Raw genomic sequence first — 19,746 nt, 5'->3', positions numbered from 1 at the left:
AAATTAAGTAATGAGTCTCCATACAACAGATTTATCTGCAATATTGTTGTTTCAACTTTGACGACTAAAGTCGAGTATTTAAAAGGCAGAACTAGATGGGAAGTATGTTAAATACATAGAAAAACCAACTGAATACAATTTCGCACATCTTACTGCGATTTATATCACACTAATCTGCGTGCACTCTGGACGTACCATAAGATATTGTTACGGATAACTTAAAGTGTCAACGCAATCCATTTTGCGACATGAAACCATTAACAAAACATGGTTTTGCATAATACGTCAAAGATAATACATTAACATTGCAATACCATATCTCGCAGCTCCAAAACAATACCGCTACTCGGAACTCCATTCGTCCATTAATTTGACGAATCAAATCAGCCCGTCCCACGTGGCCAAAGGCACGACCCGCGATTGATGACAGTTGCTATAACCCCGCCGACAGTTATGGCAGCAGTTTCGGCGGTCGTTAATGCAGAATTAATTAGCGCATGCGCCTGGCGGTAGTGTTATGAACTACCGGACGCTCTACGCCGGTGGCGCGCGCTGCGGCGGCCAGACAAACCACGTCATCATGCAAATCACATTTATGTGAGCCTGAGCCACTCCCTGTTTTCTGTGAGTTCTCTAGTTATCTTGTGGCCACGTTAAGTTGTGTCTATTTCGAGTATTTACCTACACAAACTGTTTTATAAATAAGTTTCCTTATGTGATCAGTTACAATCCATCCACGCATTTTATTGATCACTCCACATAACTTTACTAAACCCAAGTACATACATCATTTATTATATACACCGGAGAAAGCCATCGGAAAGTACGGTAACACGTAGTTCATTCCAATTTTCATACTTCTGCAAAAGTTTCGCGTCCTAACAAATTAAACTGCTGACACACACAGTTAAAAATAGATTTCTATCGATCATGTCACTTCTGCACCGAAGTCCGGTCGATTACGATTCTAGCACTGATATGTGTAATAAGCTTTTTACAACATTGGATAACTGAATAATCACACATTTATTCACAGACGTTTTATAATGGCCACTGGAACTTCGTTGCCTATGAGCTCTCATGAAGAAGAATTAATTCACGCAATTTGCGTACAACATCAAGTTCGTTACATATATGGTAATTATCTCGATGGCTCTACGCATTCACAATTAAAGACGCGTAATAAGAAATGTGAAATTGCAGACTTCCTCATCGCGAGTGCATGCTTCCGGCGAATAACTCGTCTATTTATCTTTAATTGGAGAAATAACTTGCAACTTTTTGTGCGTGAAGATAGACATTTTTCTGGGCCATGGAAGCTATCTACTTTTAGGTTCGATTTTATTGTCTGTAGTAGATCAATTTGTTGGCTCAGTTTAAGTTAGAGCATGGGACTTTTATCAGAGTACAAGATTAACACCCCACAATCTACCGAACCGACGTCTCTTTAGCTATGCGGCTCGTGGGTTGAGTCCAAACTTTAGAACCACCGATAAAAAAGTATCAGCAAACTAGCTGGCACATGCTCTCACATTAGCTTGTCAACGTCAACAACCCTTGTAATGGGTAAAGCGGTCAGAGTTGGCCTAACTATGATATTTATTGGTAAAATAATGATAATTGAAATAGCTTTTGGAACATAATGTTTACAGCATTTGGGGGTGGTAACGTTTCGTTTAGAGTTGAAAGGATCATAACATACTACATTTTAATCAAAATTATTTATTTAAACATTTTTTATGTCTTTCTTGTCATCATATGAGTTTTTATAGGAAAATCACAGTCAAAAGTCTAAATTTAAAAAAATGCCTGGACTTAACAATGGATACTAAGTCGGACTATATGGTGTAATGTGTAGCTATGTCCACATCCACGCATATAGACACACACGACACACACGACACACACACACAGACATCAATTTGACGTTTCCACTCAAAACTCAAATTTTGACAAAAAACTACTTTCTCCACATAGGCCTAGTACTATACATATATGGAGAAAGTAAAAATCCATTGCAAGTGAAAATGTTAAGTGCATTGGAGAAATTCTTCTACTATAATCCATTCGACCGTGTATCATAAAAGCAAATCATGCAATGCCTACCTACCTCGGACAAGATGCACAATGCAGGTAAGTATCGTTTCTCTTGTCTGTGCCTAAACTTCAGGTCCACCTATTTAGAAAACCATACAACTGTCTAGCAAGGAGAACATTCTTTGTATTGAAAAATTGTCTCCACTTTAAGTATGTATACCACGGTGAAACACACCACGGTGTTATACCAAATCAAAATCAATATGAAAAAATATTTATTCCGTTAAGCAAAACAATGCAATAGGACACGTCAAATTCTTATTATAATATATACAAGAAGTGCCAAAAAGGCAGGAAGTCTAAAAGGATCCAAAACACTCAGGCAAAAAAATAATAAAAAACACAGAAGAGGGAGAAAAAAATCAAAACAAATCAAAGCAAATCCATGCATAAACTGAAAATTAGTTACAACTGACTCAAATAATAAAGATTCTGTTACGCTCTACTTATTTAAAATTACTACTTACAATGTTCTGTGGGATGTTGAAGAAATCATCCATAGAGAAGAGTAGATATGGCAATAGAAGATCCCGATTTTGAATTTTGAAAAAGTCTGGGTCCAAGCTGAACAACTAATGTGAGTTAAGAGTACTGTATGTCGTAACTAGTGGGCGAAGTGGCACTTTGCTGCACACACGAATGTTTACGCACGAGCCATATGCGAGTGTGGAAAGTTTCTCGAGTGCAGCAAAGGCAGTTTGTACTCGAGTTACACATTGTATTTTTCCTACAGTTACTATAAAGCATATAAATAATGAGTCATTCGAACACTGTACAATAAGTTTTTAGGTTAGGTTAAATCCAAACATTGAACGAAAACATGAGAAACGCTGCACCAACTGATCGTAGTCGTAGTAGTAATATATTTAACTGTTGCCAGCTTATTTTCAAACGAACACGTATTACATGCCTAATAAAAGCACGCTGTTTTTTTGTTGTTTGGTTGGAATACTGGTGTGCGGCAATAGTAAATAGATGTAGCAATTACCAGTTTTCTGTGCTATAATCAGTGCAAGGAAGGCCACTTTGTCAGGTGATTGTAGGAAAACTTATTTACGCAATGCATCAATGTGGCGTCCCCATCTTAAATAATTGATAATAATTGATAATTGATTGATAATGAAGACAGTATGAATATGACAACAGTTACAACCATTCCAAAAACAGCAAAAGGCTCCTTGTGTACTCAGAACACCAGTCATCCAACCAAGTTTAATTACATTTCACCATTAGGTGAAACTTGGCGACTAGCTTTGGCAAAGAAAGCAACCTCTGTGACAGCTGTGATGGTCGCAATCTTCTCATCAAAATGATCAAGATCCGCCGCTCAGCCCGCTCTCCTCGTAGAATGCCACCGGAATGTTAGTTGGACAATAGATCTTATTGCCTCAGTCCACTTTCTGACCTTTAATCTTTCAATGGTTTATTGATCACTTCCTGATCACGCCTATTGTTCCCCTATCTCAATATTGAGATCATTATATCTCCGCCAGTCACCTGTTCCAGCCTTCAGTCTCAATCATTGTGTGTTTGTTTTGTTGAGATAACTGTGACCGATAACGTGATGAGAAACCGGAAGTGTTCGTATTGGATGGTAGAATATTTTATTTTCAATGTTGAGGAACGTTTATATTTCAAAGCCCTCGTAGGTTTGGTGATGGGAATCGCGCATGCGTTTTAGTATCTTAAACCAATGACTTTGGAATGCACACGTATACTTCACCTTGTATTACTATTATACACAGAAGCCTGTTTTTGATGTGTATGCTTCATGCACTGTGCCTAAAGTAGGTACAGTTCTTTTCTTATCTTTGGTTATTTTTACAAGTATCGCTTTACTCTTTCTTCACAGTGCCAGATGACAAGCGATATTTTACAAATATGTGATTTAATAAGATAAAACAGTTTCACGATTGGCTTAATAATACGAAACAAATAGCAAAAACAACCTTCCTTTATAATATAAACCGGGAAGAATAATATGACGTTGTAAGTTTAATCTATGCTAGTGGGATCTCTTAAACTTTATCTGAAATGTGAGCCATTTAACCTCAAAATGACTAATAGTAGTCACACCTTGTAGCAACCAATGTAGGCCTACACCACCTTAAGGTGCATAGCTCTAAATACACCATTCACATAAACGGCTGCAGTCAAATAAACCCTTCAGTAGAAATACGATCGCCAATTACCGTGAAAGCAATATAAATCAGATATACATCAGATGAGATAGTGTGGGAAATTTAACCAGGTCGGACACCGCGGTTGGTACTCCTGCCAGACATATGTTTATCGCGACAACAATGCGATAGTGCTAGTGCAGCTATCTAGCGACAGGTATCGGCAATTGTGCTGTCCCCCGGCAACAGCTTTATGACTTGTGCCTGTAGAGGTTATGGAAGAGTTACAACTCCGAGAGTTGTTTATAGAGCCATTGATAGAGCCTAGAGCTCGTAGTTAGAGCACCCCTATTGGCAACAGTGTGAAACTGGATCGGTACGCGATTGGATGAGTGATTTGACATGTTTTCCTCCTTCGTAAAAACGGGTCTCGTAGATATTAATTAGATATTGAAGGGAACGCCGATAAACTAAATTGATTGCGAGCGCCCAAGTAGCCAAGGGAAATCACCGGTCACTTGGTAAATTACTCGGGCCACAAGACAGTTTTCCCTACACCAGAGCTCAGTGTTATACCAAAACTGAATAAAAATAAATGGAATATTGGTTATCGCATAAATAAAACGAACCAATGGCAATGTGGGAATAGTTCAACAGTTATTTTAAAACTACAGCAGTTATTGTGTAGTATGATTGACTATCAGTCAATGGTGCTAAATTGATTCGTGCTCTGTGAGAAACTTTTACTCCAAAGATGCTATTTAAAGGATTATGCATAATTGCACACACATTGTATTAATTATTTTGCTTATTAGGTTAGATAATTCCATGAATAGAGTTAGGGTCCTTTACATGAACGATATAAAAATGCTATAGCGACGTGAAAATCATACAAAATGGAAATCGACATAACTATGTATGCATTTCGACTAATTGTAGCCTTCTAATGTACCGCTCTATGTTACGGTTGTATTTAGGCCTATTGTTTGTATATTTAAGTATATACAGCTGAGGTGTGCATACTATTATTCAGAAGTATAGAGATCAGGAGAATAGGATGTGGGTTCTAGAGGGTAGGACTTGGGAAAATCCCACTTTTCGTGAAAAGGTCCCCACTTCCTCCCACAAAAAACCTCGATAACTTGTGCTTGTTTTAGAGGTGTGATGTGTGCCTTATCCATGGGTTATCAATTTTCATGTACTTTTGTGGTTCTTCGACCACTCTAAAGTTTAGATAAATTCAACAAACTCAATTGAACCCGGACATGAAACACACATATCCAAAGTCAAAGCACAACTCAAGACTCAATCCCAATCCAACTGACGGATCGGTCGGCCAAGGCAACAAAGTATGGTCAGTCTGCTAGCGCCGTTCTACAGAGGTTGACTTGATGATATCAGCTGTATTAATGACCGCCATTCTGCCACAAACAAATGGGAGCATTTGGCGACGGCGACACCGATGTTATCAGGAGAGTGGATGTGCTACCATGTGTGGAGTGAGATGTTGTTGTCAAACTGAGAAAACGACCCAGAGTTTGAGAACAAACGCCGACTTGGGTTACTGAAAGTAGACTACCTCAAAGTTTAATAAAAATACACAAGTGATTTTGATCAATATACGCAATAAGTATGATTGAGATTTACCTGTATAATTGGTGTGATAGGGGTACCATCCGTTTCAGTTCAGTTCTTAGAATTAAAGTTTCACATAATAGCATTGTTTACTTTCATAACAGCATAGTTTTACTTTACTCATAATAACACTGGTAACGGACCGATGAGGTTCAAGGATTGAGAGAGAAGAAGTAAAATTGTATTGATTTGAACTTTAACTAATTAGGTGTTCAGTCCAATTTAATTGTTAAGTGGTGCATCACCGTCACCGGCAATGAAAGGTTATGAACGAAAGTGTTAACAACTAACACTCGTAGAAGTTTCTACTAGTGTTGACAGTACACTATCTATCTACCACTCGTTGCTAAAAACTACTATTATAGTAGTTTTAGAAACCCACTATTCTCTTAAGTATTCTTGCCCCTGTGAACCACGCACAGAAAACTAGTTTATTTAAGTCCAGTGATTAAGGACTGCTGCTACCATCAAGAATCTTACTTTTCTAAGGATTAAATTGATATATCAAATAATAAACTCTTTAAAACAGCAACACACACTTGGATGGGTATTTAGAGCTGAATCTGAAAGCAAGGTAGAAAGGATCAAGCGATCAAGTGAGATCATCTGTGTAGCTTTGTAGTGACCTCTTGACCTAAGTCAGTAGACTTAAATCTGCTGATTGTAAAGATAGTAAAATTAGGGTAGCCTAAATGAAGACTTAAAAGTTTCTTTTATCTGCAGTTTAATAAAAAATAAAACATTAAAACAATTATAGTAAGTTTATATGTGGAATCCAAAAATCTTTCAAGTCAGCCACTGTATTGTTGGTTCAGTTTTTAATCGTATATTTATCACCTGAAAAAATGTCATAAGATAATTGATTAGTTAAAATATTAAAAATTTAAAATACAGTATATACACAGTACCAGTACTGTACTATAATTCTTACCACATAAATAACAACATTTATGTTATATTTACAGTACAACAAACAGTTTCAAACAATTTTGTGTTTTACTGGATTTTCCAATAAATCGGGGATGGATGCAAACAAAATATTCTACAATTGGAACATTATTTTACCTTGTTACAAATAATGCCAATTTCTGCAAATTGCCATTCTAATCATTACTTTAGATCTAACATATTAACACATTTAGAGTCATGTATATATTTCATGTGCATATTATCAAGTGAATTATAAGACTATGATTATCATAAGTTGATTGCTAAAGTGTTTTTATTGATGATAATTTTATTTTTGAATGTACAATCATATAATCAGCATCAATTATTTTTTTACTTCCAACAAATTATAAAAAATTGCAGGCAACACTAGTAAGTTACTAGAACAATGGCAATGGAGAATTAAAATATATTCTCATCAAAATCATAATTAATTATTTATGTATCTTACCGGGGTTCCAGGTTTCCAAGTAGGGGTGGAGGTCTGAAAATAAATTGAAATGTTTTACAACAGAAAAATGTAATTTAGTCGGGACCACGAAAGTTTGCAGTTGGCGGCAGCCAATCACAAGACAAGACTAGTGCAGCGTTGCCATATCGCCCGTTGACGACACTAATAATCTTATATACTAAATACCCACCCCGCAGCAAACCTGCAGACTAAGCGAATTTCAACTTGTCTGATTACATTTTTACTCAAATATTTCCATAAAGAAGACATATTGATTCCCTATTTAAATAAACATTAGATTTAACGAGTGCTTAGGTTTGCTGCTACGGGGAAGGTTAAAGTGTTTTTTGACCATACATCAATAGTATAGGATGAAATAAATAAATTTGCCAAATTTTATCAATATATATCCATAAACAAGTAAACTACAACAATTTTCATTTTCTCCTTAAGAATAACATGGGAATTTTAAATTACACTATTTTTGAATTTTCTCCGTGACCGTTAGGAATACAACAGCGCTTCAATATACTAAATCATTTTTTTTAAGCTCTACAAAACGGTTTAGAAAGAAATTGCAAATGTTTTTGTTTTTAGGGTCAAAAATGGGAAAACCCGTTCCATATTGAAAATTTGGAACTCGTTCGAATAAACGTAGGTTTACACGTTTGAACCAAATTTCATCAAAATCAGATCATTTTTGCTCGAGTTATCATATCACGCTAACGGACGCATATATATATATGAATTTAAACGGATGGTGTTTTTGGACTCTGGAGACCTCAAAATGAATAATTAAATCGGTTCCGGGTCCAGGTCTCACCATGAGTACTACGGTAATAGCTTATTCCCTATATGGGAAATTCGCTAAAAACTTTTGCACAACTTATGACAGCTAGCCTGACCATACTACTGGACCGAATTACACGCGGTTGGTACCAAATGAAAGATATTTTTTGCAGATGTGCAGAATTCCTTTATTAATTAAAATAGGCTCAAAAATAGGAACAAAAATGAATTTTAAATAAAAAAAATAACATTGGCCTTATAGTTTGCCATGTTGATGACGAAATAACAACAAAATATAAACAAATATAAAAACATATGGAAGACATTCAAATCACATGTTTTATTTACAGCGTGGGGTGAAAATAGAGAAGTATACACAATAAGCTACATACTTTTGGTCGAGTTTTCGACAAAGGGGCGAGCTCTCGTCTTATATACTAAAAAACTTTTGCAAAACTCATGACAGCTTTCTTGACTATACCACTGGACCGAATTACACGTGGTTGGTACCAAATGAAAGATATTTACCTGTAGATGTGTAGAATCCCTTTATAAATTGAATTAGGCTCACAAATAAGCACGAAAAATTAATTTGAAATCTTAAAAAACATTACATGGGTCTTATGGGTTGCCATGGTGATAACGAAATAACAACAAAATATAAACAGAAAATCAAAACAAATGGAAGATATTCCAATCACATGTTTTAATTACAGTGTGTGGGGAAAATAGAGAAGTCTGTACATTACATATTTTTTGTTGGGTTTTCAACCACGGGGCGATCTCTAGGAACATATTATATAAAAATACTTATGGAGACTTTTCTTATGGAGATTTAACATGGGACAACATTTTGAAGCTTACGACAGCTAGCCTGACCATACTACTGGACCGATTTACACGCGCGTTGTATCAAAAGAAGGTTATGGAAGACATTCTAATCGCATGTTTTATTTACAGCGTGGGGTTAAAATAGAGAAGTTGTACAATGTACTATACATAGGTACTTTGGGTGAAGTTTTTGACCACGGGGCGAGCTCTCGTTAAAATACTAAACAATATTTTCAAATCAGCTGGTATTATTAGATTTGGCAACACCGCACTGTCCTCATTGGCTCCTTCTAATTCACGTGGTAAATAGGCTCCTCCCTCAACTGCTAACTTTCGTGGTCCCTATTAGTATTAGTTAGGCTTTAAACTTATACCATATTTGTTTCAGATAGTGTGTGCTTTTTAGAGTTTGCTGCCATGAATACCTAGTAGTAGTCAAACTACCAACTAAGCAATTTACTTACCAACAGAATTGTTTCTCGCATGTTTTTATCAATCAAAGAATAAATTGAACTCTCAGTTTACCGAATCGATGTGAATTATGTTTAGCTTTCACATATACAATGAAACACTTGAAACATAAATACTATCAGGAGTCTTGTATTTTATTTCAATTTTATTTTAAAAATAGATTTAATTGTTTATGCATGCAGCTTGATATTGTGTTGCATTTTCTCATACAATAGCATGCAAAATTACAATAAAAGTTATCTTACACTGTAATAGTTTTAAACTTACGTAATGAGGGTGGACTTCGTTGTCTCTTCCATTTAGCTGTTCACCATACATGGCAAGTCTGTACTGCAATCAATATCTCATATAAAATTAGCTAAGCTAGTCATTCAAGTTTGAAGTACAGTAATTTGAAACAGCCTCAATGGCAAGAAGGAAATTGAGTTAGATATAAAACGGGGCTTTAATGGGATATACTCCTTTTATCTATGGATATAGCCTACAAATTTTGCAGTTGCTTAGGTTTATACTTCAATGGTTCAAGAATTTACTAAAACAATAAACATACACGATATGAATGACAGAATAAAAATGATATATTGTTAAAAGTCGTATTTACTTTACAGTTACACAATTTGTCCAATGAACTAAGTTAGTATCTAACCTGGCCAAAACATTACGGTAACATTGAATTTTTTTAGTATTTTTTCCCCTTTCTACAGTATATATTTTAAATTTAATTTATACCAGTATACAACTTAACACCAATCACATGTCAGGGGAATTATAAATGTTTTATTTTGTTTAGAGAATCAAGGAACAGTGATAGTTTCTGTTACAACTTTGAACTTTGTCAAGCATTTAAAACATTAATTTACTCAGAATTATAAAAGTACGTTGCCGAATGGTGCTTGGTCAAATAAATACTTCTTTATAACAGTTTCAAAATTATTTGTTTACTAGCAGAGTACCCGTCCTTCGTACAGGGTTGGCATATAAGTAGTATAAAATGCTTATTGCAGTTATACTCATGCTTTGCGTTTGCAATGGGGGCGGATACAGTTTAAAAAAATTTGGTTCTTTAAATTTACAGTATGATATGAACAATGAAAAAAATAAATTATTGAACATTCCCACAATATCACAAATTATTCATTAAATTAAAAACAAACATAACTGTAAACAATCCTACTTTGACAGTTATCAGTTATCATTGTGGATCATAGTTTTTTGTTGCTTCTTAGTTCAAATTAGCTGTTGTAATATGCAAAAACAAAATAATAGTAGTTCTGCACTCTGTTGGGAAACCTTTAACTTTTTGATGATATTGCATATTATAAAACCAACTTGTAAAGTTGAAACAGCTGACTACAGTATATTTCGTACCTAGGGCCGAAAATGAGGTTTTGCCGGCTCGAGATAGTTTTTAAGTTCGAGACGAAGTCGAGAACTTAAATCGATTGAGAGCGGCAAAACCATTTCGGTCCGTGGTACGAACGCTATTTTTCACCACACTATACCCTATTACCACTATTCACCACTATAATAATGCACACTGATAGTCAACACAACTAGAACTTTAAGGTTATGCGAAGAAATAATTTGAGGAATCAGCAAAAATAAAAATAATAGTTGCTTGGCAACGGTGACAATAACACAATTCTATTGCAATGCTATGAATTTTGATTGTGTATTTAAAATGCATTCATGCATGTTTTAAGTAAGTAAGCGGACAGCTGATTTTGCGGCCCCGGCCTGTAAAAACCTGCTCGGTCCCCAAATTACGATGACAGCTGGCATGGCCAGCAAAACGTAACTTTCAGCCACCAATCAACGCATGTAATACAGCCAAAAACATCATAGTGTGGTGAAAAATTCTTTAATTCCTTTTAAATATGAATACTCATAAGGTTAACATGGGAAACGGCAGAGCCACTGGGGCGGAGCCCGAAAAGAATTTTGAGCTAAGAATAGGCCTATATGTTAATCCGTAATGTAAGCTATCATCATGCCAAATTTCAGCCCAATCCGTCCAACAGTTATTGCGTGATTGAACTTTAAACAAACAAACACACAAACGTTCACATTTATAATATTAGTAAGATGATAGTTATTTTTTACTTATGGTAACTAGTTTTTATTTATTTTTAAATCTTTGATACTTACTGCTTCCCACCAACTTGGGCCTTCTTTGTCTGTTGAATCGCTTTCCTAAATAAAATAACATGCATGTAGTTAATATGTTCGCCTCTCTGTTTTCTGTTAGTTATTTTTGTCTCATTTATGAATATAAATAAAAAATATAGTTACTTCTTTCTTGTTCAGTTAAATAACAGCAATATTATTAAAGTTAAAGTATTATAAATCAAATCATTGTAAAAAACAAATTTAATTATAAAGAAACATCTTTATGGATTAGAAGAAGGCAATTTTTTGTCTGATAACGCTTGAGTGTCTTGGGGTCTTCTACAACTTTGGTATGATCTTATTAACTTTACGCATACTACAACCAAATAGAATACCAACATTAAATAAACTCAGGTAATAAACTCATTGTTAGCACTAAAGCTACTAATAAAATGTTTTCTTTCAAGAGCTAGAGTAATCTATTTTTTAACAATTACCCAAACATAATTTACAATTACCGTGACTGCCTCGTTGAACCGCACGATATTATCTTCCACCATTTTATTCAGCTCTCGTTCTCTGTAGCTCATTGGTCTAAGAGTGGTACGAGCTTTTCTCATGAAGTCTTCAAATTCTTCGTCAGTATCTTTTCCTGATAGAACCGCATTCACACAACACATTAAACATGTAACCCACCTGCTCATTCTAAATCATATGTTCACCCTCATATTGTGCTTCCCTCCATTGAGATCACAGTAAACCTTATAAAATATTTAACTTATCTGATATGAGATTTGGTTACAAGATAAGATTTCTTGAGTGAAGCATTGGTTGGTTGGTGTTCACTTGATCTACAAACAAACAGCTTTCAAGCTTCTGTTTTTTTTTTTTGTTTTTTTTTTCAAAACTAGAAGGCGTGTATAGAAATATGAAAGGAATAAAAGAATTACTTTAAAAATATTACTTTATTTACACATTGTAAAATTAACTGTAGTATATCTACACAAAAGTACCAAGCTATTCAAAATTAGTTTACAAATGAACAAAGTTATGGTTCATTGTCATTTTCCTTGATCTTCTCTTCCTTTTATGTCTCAGTTTAACTTCCTTTTGTTTTAATTGTTTATTTTCATCACCTGTACTTGATCCTTTTAATATCTGAAAGAAATATTTTATTGGTGAATCATGTAAATCTCATATTCAAAATTAAAAAAAAAGAAACAAAACAAAACAGTAAACGTCAAGAGCCAACATTGATATTGCTTTATATTACCTTTTTTATTGGAGATTGTTTTTCTTCAGTTATTTTACTATGTCTCTTTCTTGATTTCACCAGCAAATAATGATTGTCTTCTTTATATCCTTTTCTTAATGGTGCCTGCAAGTACGTAAATGTCATTGTTAATTATTTATTTTAGGATTTTTTTATTTTAAATTTGCAGCAGTGACCGATTAAAATAATTTATAATGTATTTACAATTGAATTGATAATAAACTCTATCAAATTGTTTCCTACTAAATAAATATTAATAGAGATGTTTAATGTCATAAATATTAGTTTCTTTACCAAATTCAGTGGCGGTTCCTTGCCGCCGCCGCCACCTTGTTCCTCGGTGTCCCAGTGTGCAGACGACAGAACTATGGACCTTTCAGTGGTCGGTTCAGCATTGGGATCAGGAGTTGTGGTCTTACGTCTGGTCCAGCTGATCTAAACAGTAAAACAGCTGATCAAGTCAAACAGGAGACATAGAAATTAAAGATTCTCACTTGTTTGCTTATATAATATACAACTGTATCACTGCAATATGGTACTGTACAGTGTTTACAAAAAGTATTTATCATTAAATTCCATTAAGAAGTTTGAAAACAATGTTTGTGATGGTATGATAACATTTTCATCCATGCAGCTATTAAGAACTCTTTTAACACACAAGCAGAAGCTAATGAGATAATGAGATTTTTTTAATTTACAATACTGTAGGCCTACCATGTTTTAATGCTTGTTTGTTATTTGCCACAATAAAGGTTTATTTGAATTTATTTGATTTTGTATCCACCCAGTACTGCTGTACAGGTCAGAAACTTGGGCACTAACCAAAGATTGTATGAAAAACTCCTATAATTCTTTAAAATTAACTCACAGAAAATGTATGGCTCGATTCATGATAATTTATATGCATAGGGTATATATCACCACCACAAAGTTGCATCTCTCATAAAAAAAAGCAGAAGATTGAGATATCCAGTACATTTATGGAGGTTCAATAATACCTCCATCACTAAACATTTTAACAGACATATTCCATAAGCAAGAGACCGCTCGTCATGTCAAGGCTCAGATCGAAGAGCTGAAACATAACATCCAAAGTAGCAGAGAATGAAGGGTGTATTTTTGGTAAGGCAAAGAACCTTCTTAGGGATCAATGGTCAAGGAGTTAAGGCTAAGTAGTAACACCAAGAAATATTATGAATACCAAACTGGAACTACAGGGTGTTTTTAATGCAACCCAAATATTACAAGTACTGTGCTGTTTAGTGACAAAAGAGGTCATATCCCTCTTTTCTTTACTTCATTGCTTATCAGCTGATATTTTATGCATTGGTGCATGGTAATCTATTAGTTTTTCAGTGTTATTGGTATTATTGTAAACTAGTGCACCTGTTGCTCAAATTTGAGCAATTGCAAAGTATTACAGGTGTTATTTCAAAACGAATAACAGTCATAATTTGCAATAACTTTTAAAAGAGTCAACTCAATTATAATGTAATCAATAACTCCACTCCAGTTATCGAAACTGAAAACAAACTCACTCTGAAAACAAACGTTCTTGTGTGTTTCATGTATTTACTATGACCAGCTGTTTTAATATGCAATTAATACAAATTATTCGTCTGTTTAAAGTAAACAAAATCTTTTCTTCATAAGAAATACATTGTGAGTTTGATGGCCTGTGGGGCAAAGCCCGAGGACTTTTATTACAGGAATTAGTGAAAGGGGGCGTCTACATAAAACATACTTAATTTTGACACATGGTTTGTAAAAATCCGTCCATTATTAACGGAGGAGTAGTATTTCATATAAATCGCCTTCACGTATTATATATAAGGATAAGACTTAATAGGGTGTTTTCAACAGCTCAAAATAGAATATGTATTGTGCGTATATGTTTTTTTTTTACCACAGATCAGGTTTCCTTAATATTTTTTAAGGCAATAATTTTAGTTGATTTATAAGGTACTCTAATCACACAAGGAAACTTAATTTCAAACCTTACTTGGCAATTATTTACTTTAAACGTATTCTTCTATCCCTTCGATCTTGGGGAAATAGGACTACAGTACTATGTTGTATCTTATACAATAAATTCCCAATAACATTAAACCTAACTATACAACAATGCATATCAACTGATCGGCAATGGTGTAAAAAACAGGGATAAGTTTACCAACATATAAGCTTGTTTTGTCATTAAAATGTGTCTCACATGATGACAGGAATTTTAATTTGGGTTGAGTAAAAAAAAAACACCCTGCAAAGGTTTTTCTAGGTAAAAATCAAAAACTTATGATTGAGTTACTCACTTTTACTCCTGGTTTCCATGTGAAGGGGGAGATGTCTACCCACTTGGACAGAACAGGTTGGGACTCTTGGCTAGGAGTCTGGAATAGAACACAGGCTCTTAATGTTTTTAATTCACTTAGAATTTTTATGAGTGGATTAGAGTTGTAACGGATGATTTATTTGTAGTTTTTGTGACAAACACAATGCCACTGTTGATAATTAATTTAACCCTCCAAGTGTCCATAGTTTAGGCCTTAATGTCCACCTATTTTTGGCGCATTTGCAAGGTTTTATTAAAACGGATCTGAGAAGCATTAAAACAATGTTAATTCTAATGTTCTATATACCATTTTGTTTGGAAAATCATGGGCTTCAATATTATATATAAAACATAAGGAACATTTAAAAAAAAAAAAAAATTTTTAGGTAAAAAAAATATAATTTCGAAAATTTTCAAAAAAAAAATAAGTTCGCGCTCAATGAAATTGTATAAATTATAGGCCTATAAATATTTGAAAATAGCCACTTTGTTCTAAATTTTATGAGGATTACAAATATATAATAATAAGGAAGTAGATTTGCAAATAAATAAGTTATGGGCAAAAAACTGATTTCAGTACATAGCGTTTAGCCAAGAATGCATAGCCTAACCATAGCTAGGAATCTGGCTGATAATTTACATCAATATCACTACCTACTTCTTCAGGATCATCAACCAGCACTTCAAAACCACTTAAATCTTCTTATAATGCACCACGTATATCACTACTTTTGATTTTTAACACTAAAACAATGATAAACGTAATAAAACACATCAGTCATCGGTCCGAGGGTAACCTAGCTGTTTACAAATACACGCACGTCAGCAGCGTCAGCTGTCTGCTACAATATTTTCGGAACTAAAATGAATAGCGCTTAGAGACAGACCTCTGCAGAAAGCTTAGAATATTACGGAAAGAACGATACCTAACTCGATCCAGTTCAATCCGATTCAGTCAGTCATAGAGCCTTCGCCGTAAACGATGTCTGCGTGTCGAAAAATCGACAAGTAACACTACACAAAGTGTGCTGCTTGTCGAATTTTCGTCAAGTAACACTGGGAGGGTTAAACTTTTTCCAAATTACAATTTCTTTGTAAGTTCAATTAACATACAACTTTGAGGATTGTTACACTTTTTTTTCCTAGGACGCTAATCCAGAATTGTTTTTCACATTACTTTAGGCTAGACCCAGGGGTTGTGGCATTATATAACTTGGATAAAATCCATTGGTGGTTTGGCGGGATTTGAACCCACCAGGACCAAAGTCCCGCGCTCTGCCACTAGACCTTTCATACATTTGAGGTTGGATTCTTATTATCATACAATAAAAGTACCAACACAATAATATTGATACAACACACTGCACACCTGTGTTCCTCCAATCCTATACCTCATGTCTTAGTCACAATTCTAACAGAGGCCTGTGACTGAGTCAACGAGTATCATTTTTATTTCAGTTGTTTTTTTCTATAAAATGTTTTTAAATTATTTTCCAATCAATCCATAATCAAGACTTTACTGTACGCATTATTGGTGTATTTAACCAAGTAGACTATTAGTAGACTTACCCCTGACATTTGTGCTTGTTTGACCTTACAAGGGCCATAATGAACCTGTTTATTCCTCCTCCTTTATTATTATTCTCCTTTGTTTATTATTTATTTACTACATTATTTTTTTTAATTGTTACGGAAACAAAACTCACCCAAGGTGGAGCAGTTCGTGGATTTTTCAACAAATCTCGAATCTCAGCGCTCCAGTCAGGCCTATCTCCGTCTTTTTCTTGCCTGTACTAAAAATTTTACAGGATCAGTGTAACTTACATTTAAGGAAAAGGTAAATAAAACAATAAATATAGCATTAAATAATTTTTGATGTAGCTAACAACAACCTTTTAGATTTGAAAAATTTTGTTTCATAATAATAATCAATGCAATTTTAATTGTGGTAATGAATAATTTTTTCAACTTTTAAAATTTAATACCTATTAAAAATGTGTTAGGAGCCTAACAAACAATCCATTTTAGGAGTCCACCCCCACTCAACTAAATAATCCCTTTTCCCATAGAATGGTCATATCTGGTTTGCAGACTCATTTTAATATATTTTAAATTAAAATTTCAGTTAAATTGAAATTTCAAAGCTGTATAATTTTTTAGTTATCCTACCACATACATGGACAAAAATTTTAAAAACTTAAAATTGTGGTCTTCTGGGTAGCCAGAATAACAGTGGACTTAGCAAAGCCTTATAGTAATAGAGATTTCCCTGTGAGGAAATTACCCAAAATTGGAAATTATGTATAGTTATTGTCTACTATATGTTTCTATTGTAACAAAAACACTTTACTCCGAGATTTTCTTAGGACATCACATTTAGCAAAAAACACATTCATTTTACTCACAGCGTTCCACCATAATGGATCTTTAGGCTCTGGGGTGCGAGGTCTTCCTTCACTATCTATGGGATTCTCCTGTAAAATATTTTTAAATTAAAACAAAAAAAGTTACACAAATCAGTGAATGATTGTTTAAACCCAAGAGAGTATATTTCAAGAATGTTAGGTCAGGAAATTACAGAGAATCAGATAATCAGACCTGTTCCTCATAATATACATTATACATCATAATATTCATATTATAATATTCATTATACATTTTGTCTAACCATTTAACAAGAACAAACGGTTCAATGCAAAACAGCTGCTATCCAGTCGTATGTTGATGTTAGCTCATTCCACGGATATTAGAACAGAAAGCGGTGTGAATCATAAACATAAAGAAATTACGTAACTGGCCCCAAATTCTTTACTAATTAACATTAACATTATGGCTTAGACAGTTCCATTTAAGTAGGCTAAATAATGTTTACTTTCGGGCCAGTAATATAATTTGTTCATGTCTTTGATCCATATAGTTTCTTTTTTAGTATTCGTAGCTCATTCTATGTTTGCATACATGAACTGTGTCCTTCCTTACACCATACATTGTCTGTGATTGTAGTCTGGAGCTGATATGTTGGTCCATATCAATTTTGGTTACGATTGATTGTTTAAATGCTGACCTCAAAGAGTTTCTCTCTTGTTTAGGGTACATTTTACAAAACTTGCTAAATTTTTTGTAAACGTCGAAGAACAATCAAAAGCTTACAAATAGATAATAATTTTTAGTAAAATTAGTTTCAAAGCTGGTTAAATTATAACAAAAATTTAAAAACAAAACATACTCTACATAAATTGGACAGAAATTTAACGGTAGGGAAACCTTCAGACTCTTTTGAGGTTTACCCATAATTACACAGAATACTACTTCTCGTACAAATTCTACATTAGGATGAGAAGTATAGTATAGAATTGTTTCAGGAGTGAAAAACCAAACAAATAGATGCACATAATCAAAAGATGCTAGTGTGCATGCAAAAGCAGACAGAAGAACAGCTGGCAGTCTTAGTTTGGTGAGCACATTTTCCTAGCGCAGGGAAGGATGATATTGGTTTGTCATATCAAAATCATTTATCAACCATTGAATGGACCTATTACTTTAGATTGTTGGTTCATTTCTTCCTTACTGGTGTCAGCTGTGTAATAATCAATAGAGTGGCTCAGGAACAATATCTATCCTCCAAGCGCGTCGATAGGAAAAAGTGCTTATCTCCCAAGTGACTCAATGTTTGTGGTTTTTACTCAGGAAATTAATTGTACTTGCGCTATTCAATGTCAACAACACGATCAACATTTTATGTTACTTGCCGTTGTTTCCGGGGCGTAATTGAACTTGATTATTTCTTCTTCAATCATTTTATTGATTCTCATCTCGTTGCTGGTCCATGGCATATCTGTTGAAGGCTCTTTCTTAATGTAATGTGCAAGTTCTTCATCTGTGTCTTTACCCGCAAGGGCAGCTGAACTTAAGTAACAAACTAAAAAACACCATGTTTCCATCCTGTAATATTTCAAAAACTACCTCTAACCACTTTACAAAATCTACCTAACCCCTTTCATACACATTCCAGTATATTTAGGTACGTTATTTCCCCCACTTGAATAAATTACACATAAAATAACAAGTTTATCTCACAACCATCTTATCACTTGTGAATCTAATTACATTGTGACATTTGTAATTATTGTTTTAAATAGCTGTCAGGTTAATATGCTAAATTCTTTTGTGTCAAATCAATTAGGTTCAATAACTATAATTATTGTTTGCAATAGTCGCTGATTGATTCTACTACTTAACCCATTTAACTCTGATTAATCTTTTTATCTTATGTAAATTATGTTAGACTCATTTCAAATGTTGCAGGGTATAGCTTTTGATTGATAGAATTAGTAATTCCATCCCCAAAAAACTTATATAAAGTTGTAACTGGTTTATGATTCAAATGGATGTAAATTTGCACGTTAACTCAACTTTTTAGCCAAGCCAACTCCTACGAATTTAGGACAAGCTTAGTTTGGGAATGCGTCAAAGCCATCTGCAGGTTAGGGGTTGAGATCAATTAAGTCACAGTCTGCTGGTTTCCCAGACATTCTGGGTTTGATGGAAACAAAAAGGCAAATCAGTTCAAGTCAGGGAACAAACTGTCTATAGGACCCGAACCACAAACCATCTTGAAAAATCTGATATGTTATAATTCAAGAAAAGAAAAGAATTAAGTTATGTATTAGAAAATATTTTATTTGAAAAAGAA

At 34.2% G+C, this 19,746-nt stretch overlaps 2 protein-coding genes across 2 annotated transcripts; both read right to left on the bottom strand.

Annotated features, from left to right (window-relative positions):
- Positions 1-6,569: 6,569 nt before the first annotated feature.
- On the bottom strand, positions 6,570-12,188 carry LOC129004985 (uncharacterized). The gene is made up of 5 exons (XM_054433715.1): positions 11,970-12,188; positions 11,491-11,535; positions 9,610-9,672; positions 7,252-7,284; positions 6,570-6,689 (listed from the first exon to the last, which is right to left on the bottom strand). The coding sequence occupies exons 1-5, from the start codon at positions 12,153-12,155 to the stop codon at positions 6,639-6,641; spliced, it is 378 nt and encodes a 125-aa protein (XP_054289690.1). The 5' UTR covers positions 12,156-12,188; the 3' UTR covers positions 6,570-6,638.
- Positions 12,189-12,438: 250 nt separating this feature from the next.
- On the bottom strand, positions 12,439-19,030 carry LOC129005043 (uncharacterized). Its single transcript, XM_054433803.1, has 7 exons — positions 18,803-19,030; positions 17,459-17,527; positions 16,760-16,846; positions 15,034-15,111; positions 13,019-13,159; positions 12,725-12,829; positions 12,439-12,609 (listed from the first exon to the last, which is right to left on the bottom strand). Exons 1-7 carry the CDS (start codon positions 18,992-18,994, stop codon positions 12,484-12,486), a joined length of 798 nt encoding a protein of 265 aa, XP_054289778.1. The 5' UTR covers positions 18,995-19,030; the 3' UTR covers positions 12,439-12,483.
- Between the last annotated feature and the right edge of the window lie 716 nt (positions 19,031-19,746).

The sequence above is a fragment of the Macrosteles quadrilineatus genome, unplaced genomic scaffold (genome assembly GCF_028750875.1).
Source record: "Macrosteles quadrilineatus isolate MER2022 unplaced genomic scaffold, UCM_ALF_1.0 Scaffold_14__1_contigs__length_3811126, whole genome shotgun sequence".
Lineage (NCBI taxonomy): Eukaryota > Metazoa > Arthropoda > Insecta > Hemiptera > Cicadellidae > Macrosteles > Macrosteles quadrilineatus.
This window is presented reverse-complemented; position numbering and strand designations above follow the sequence as displayed.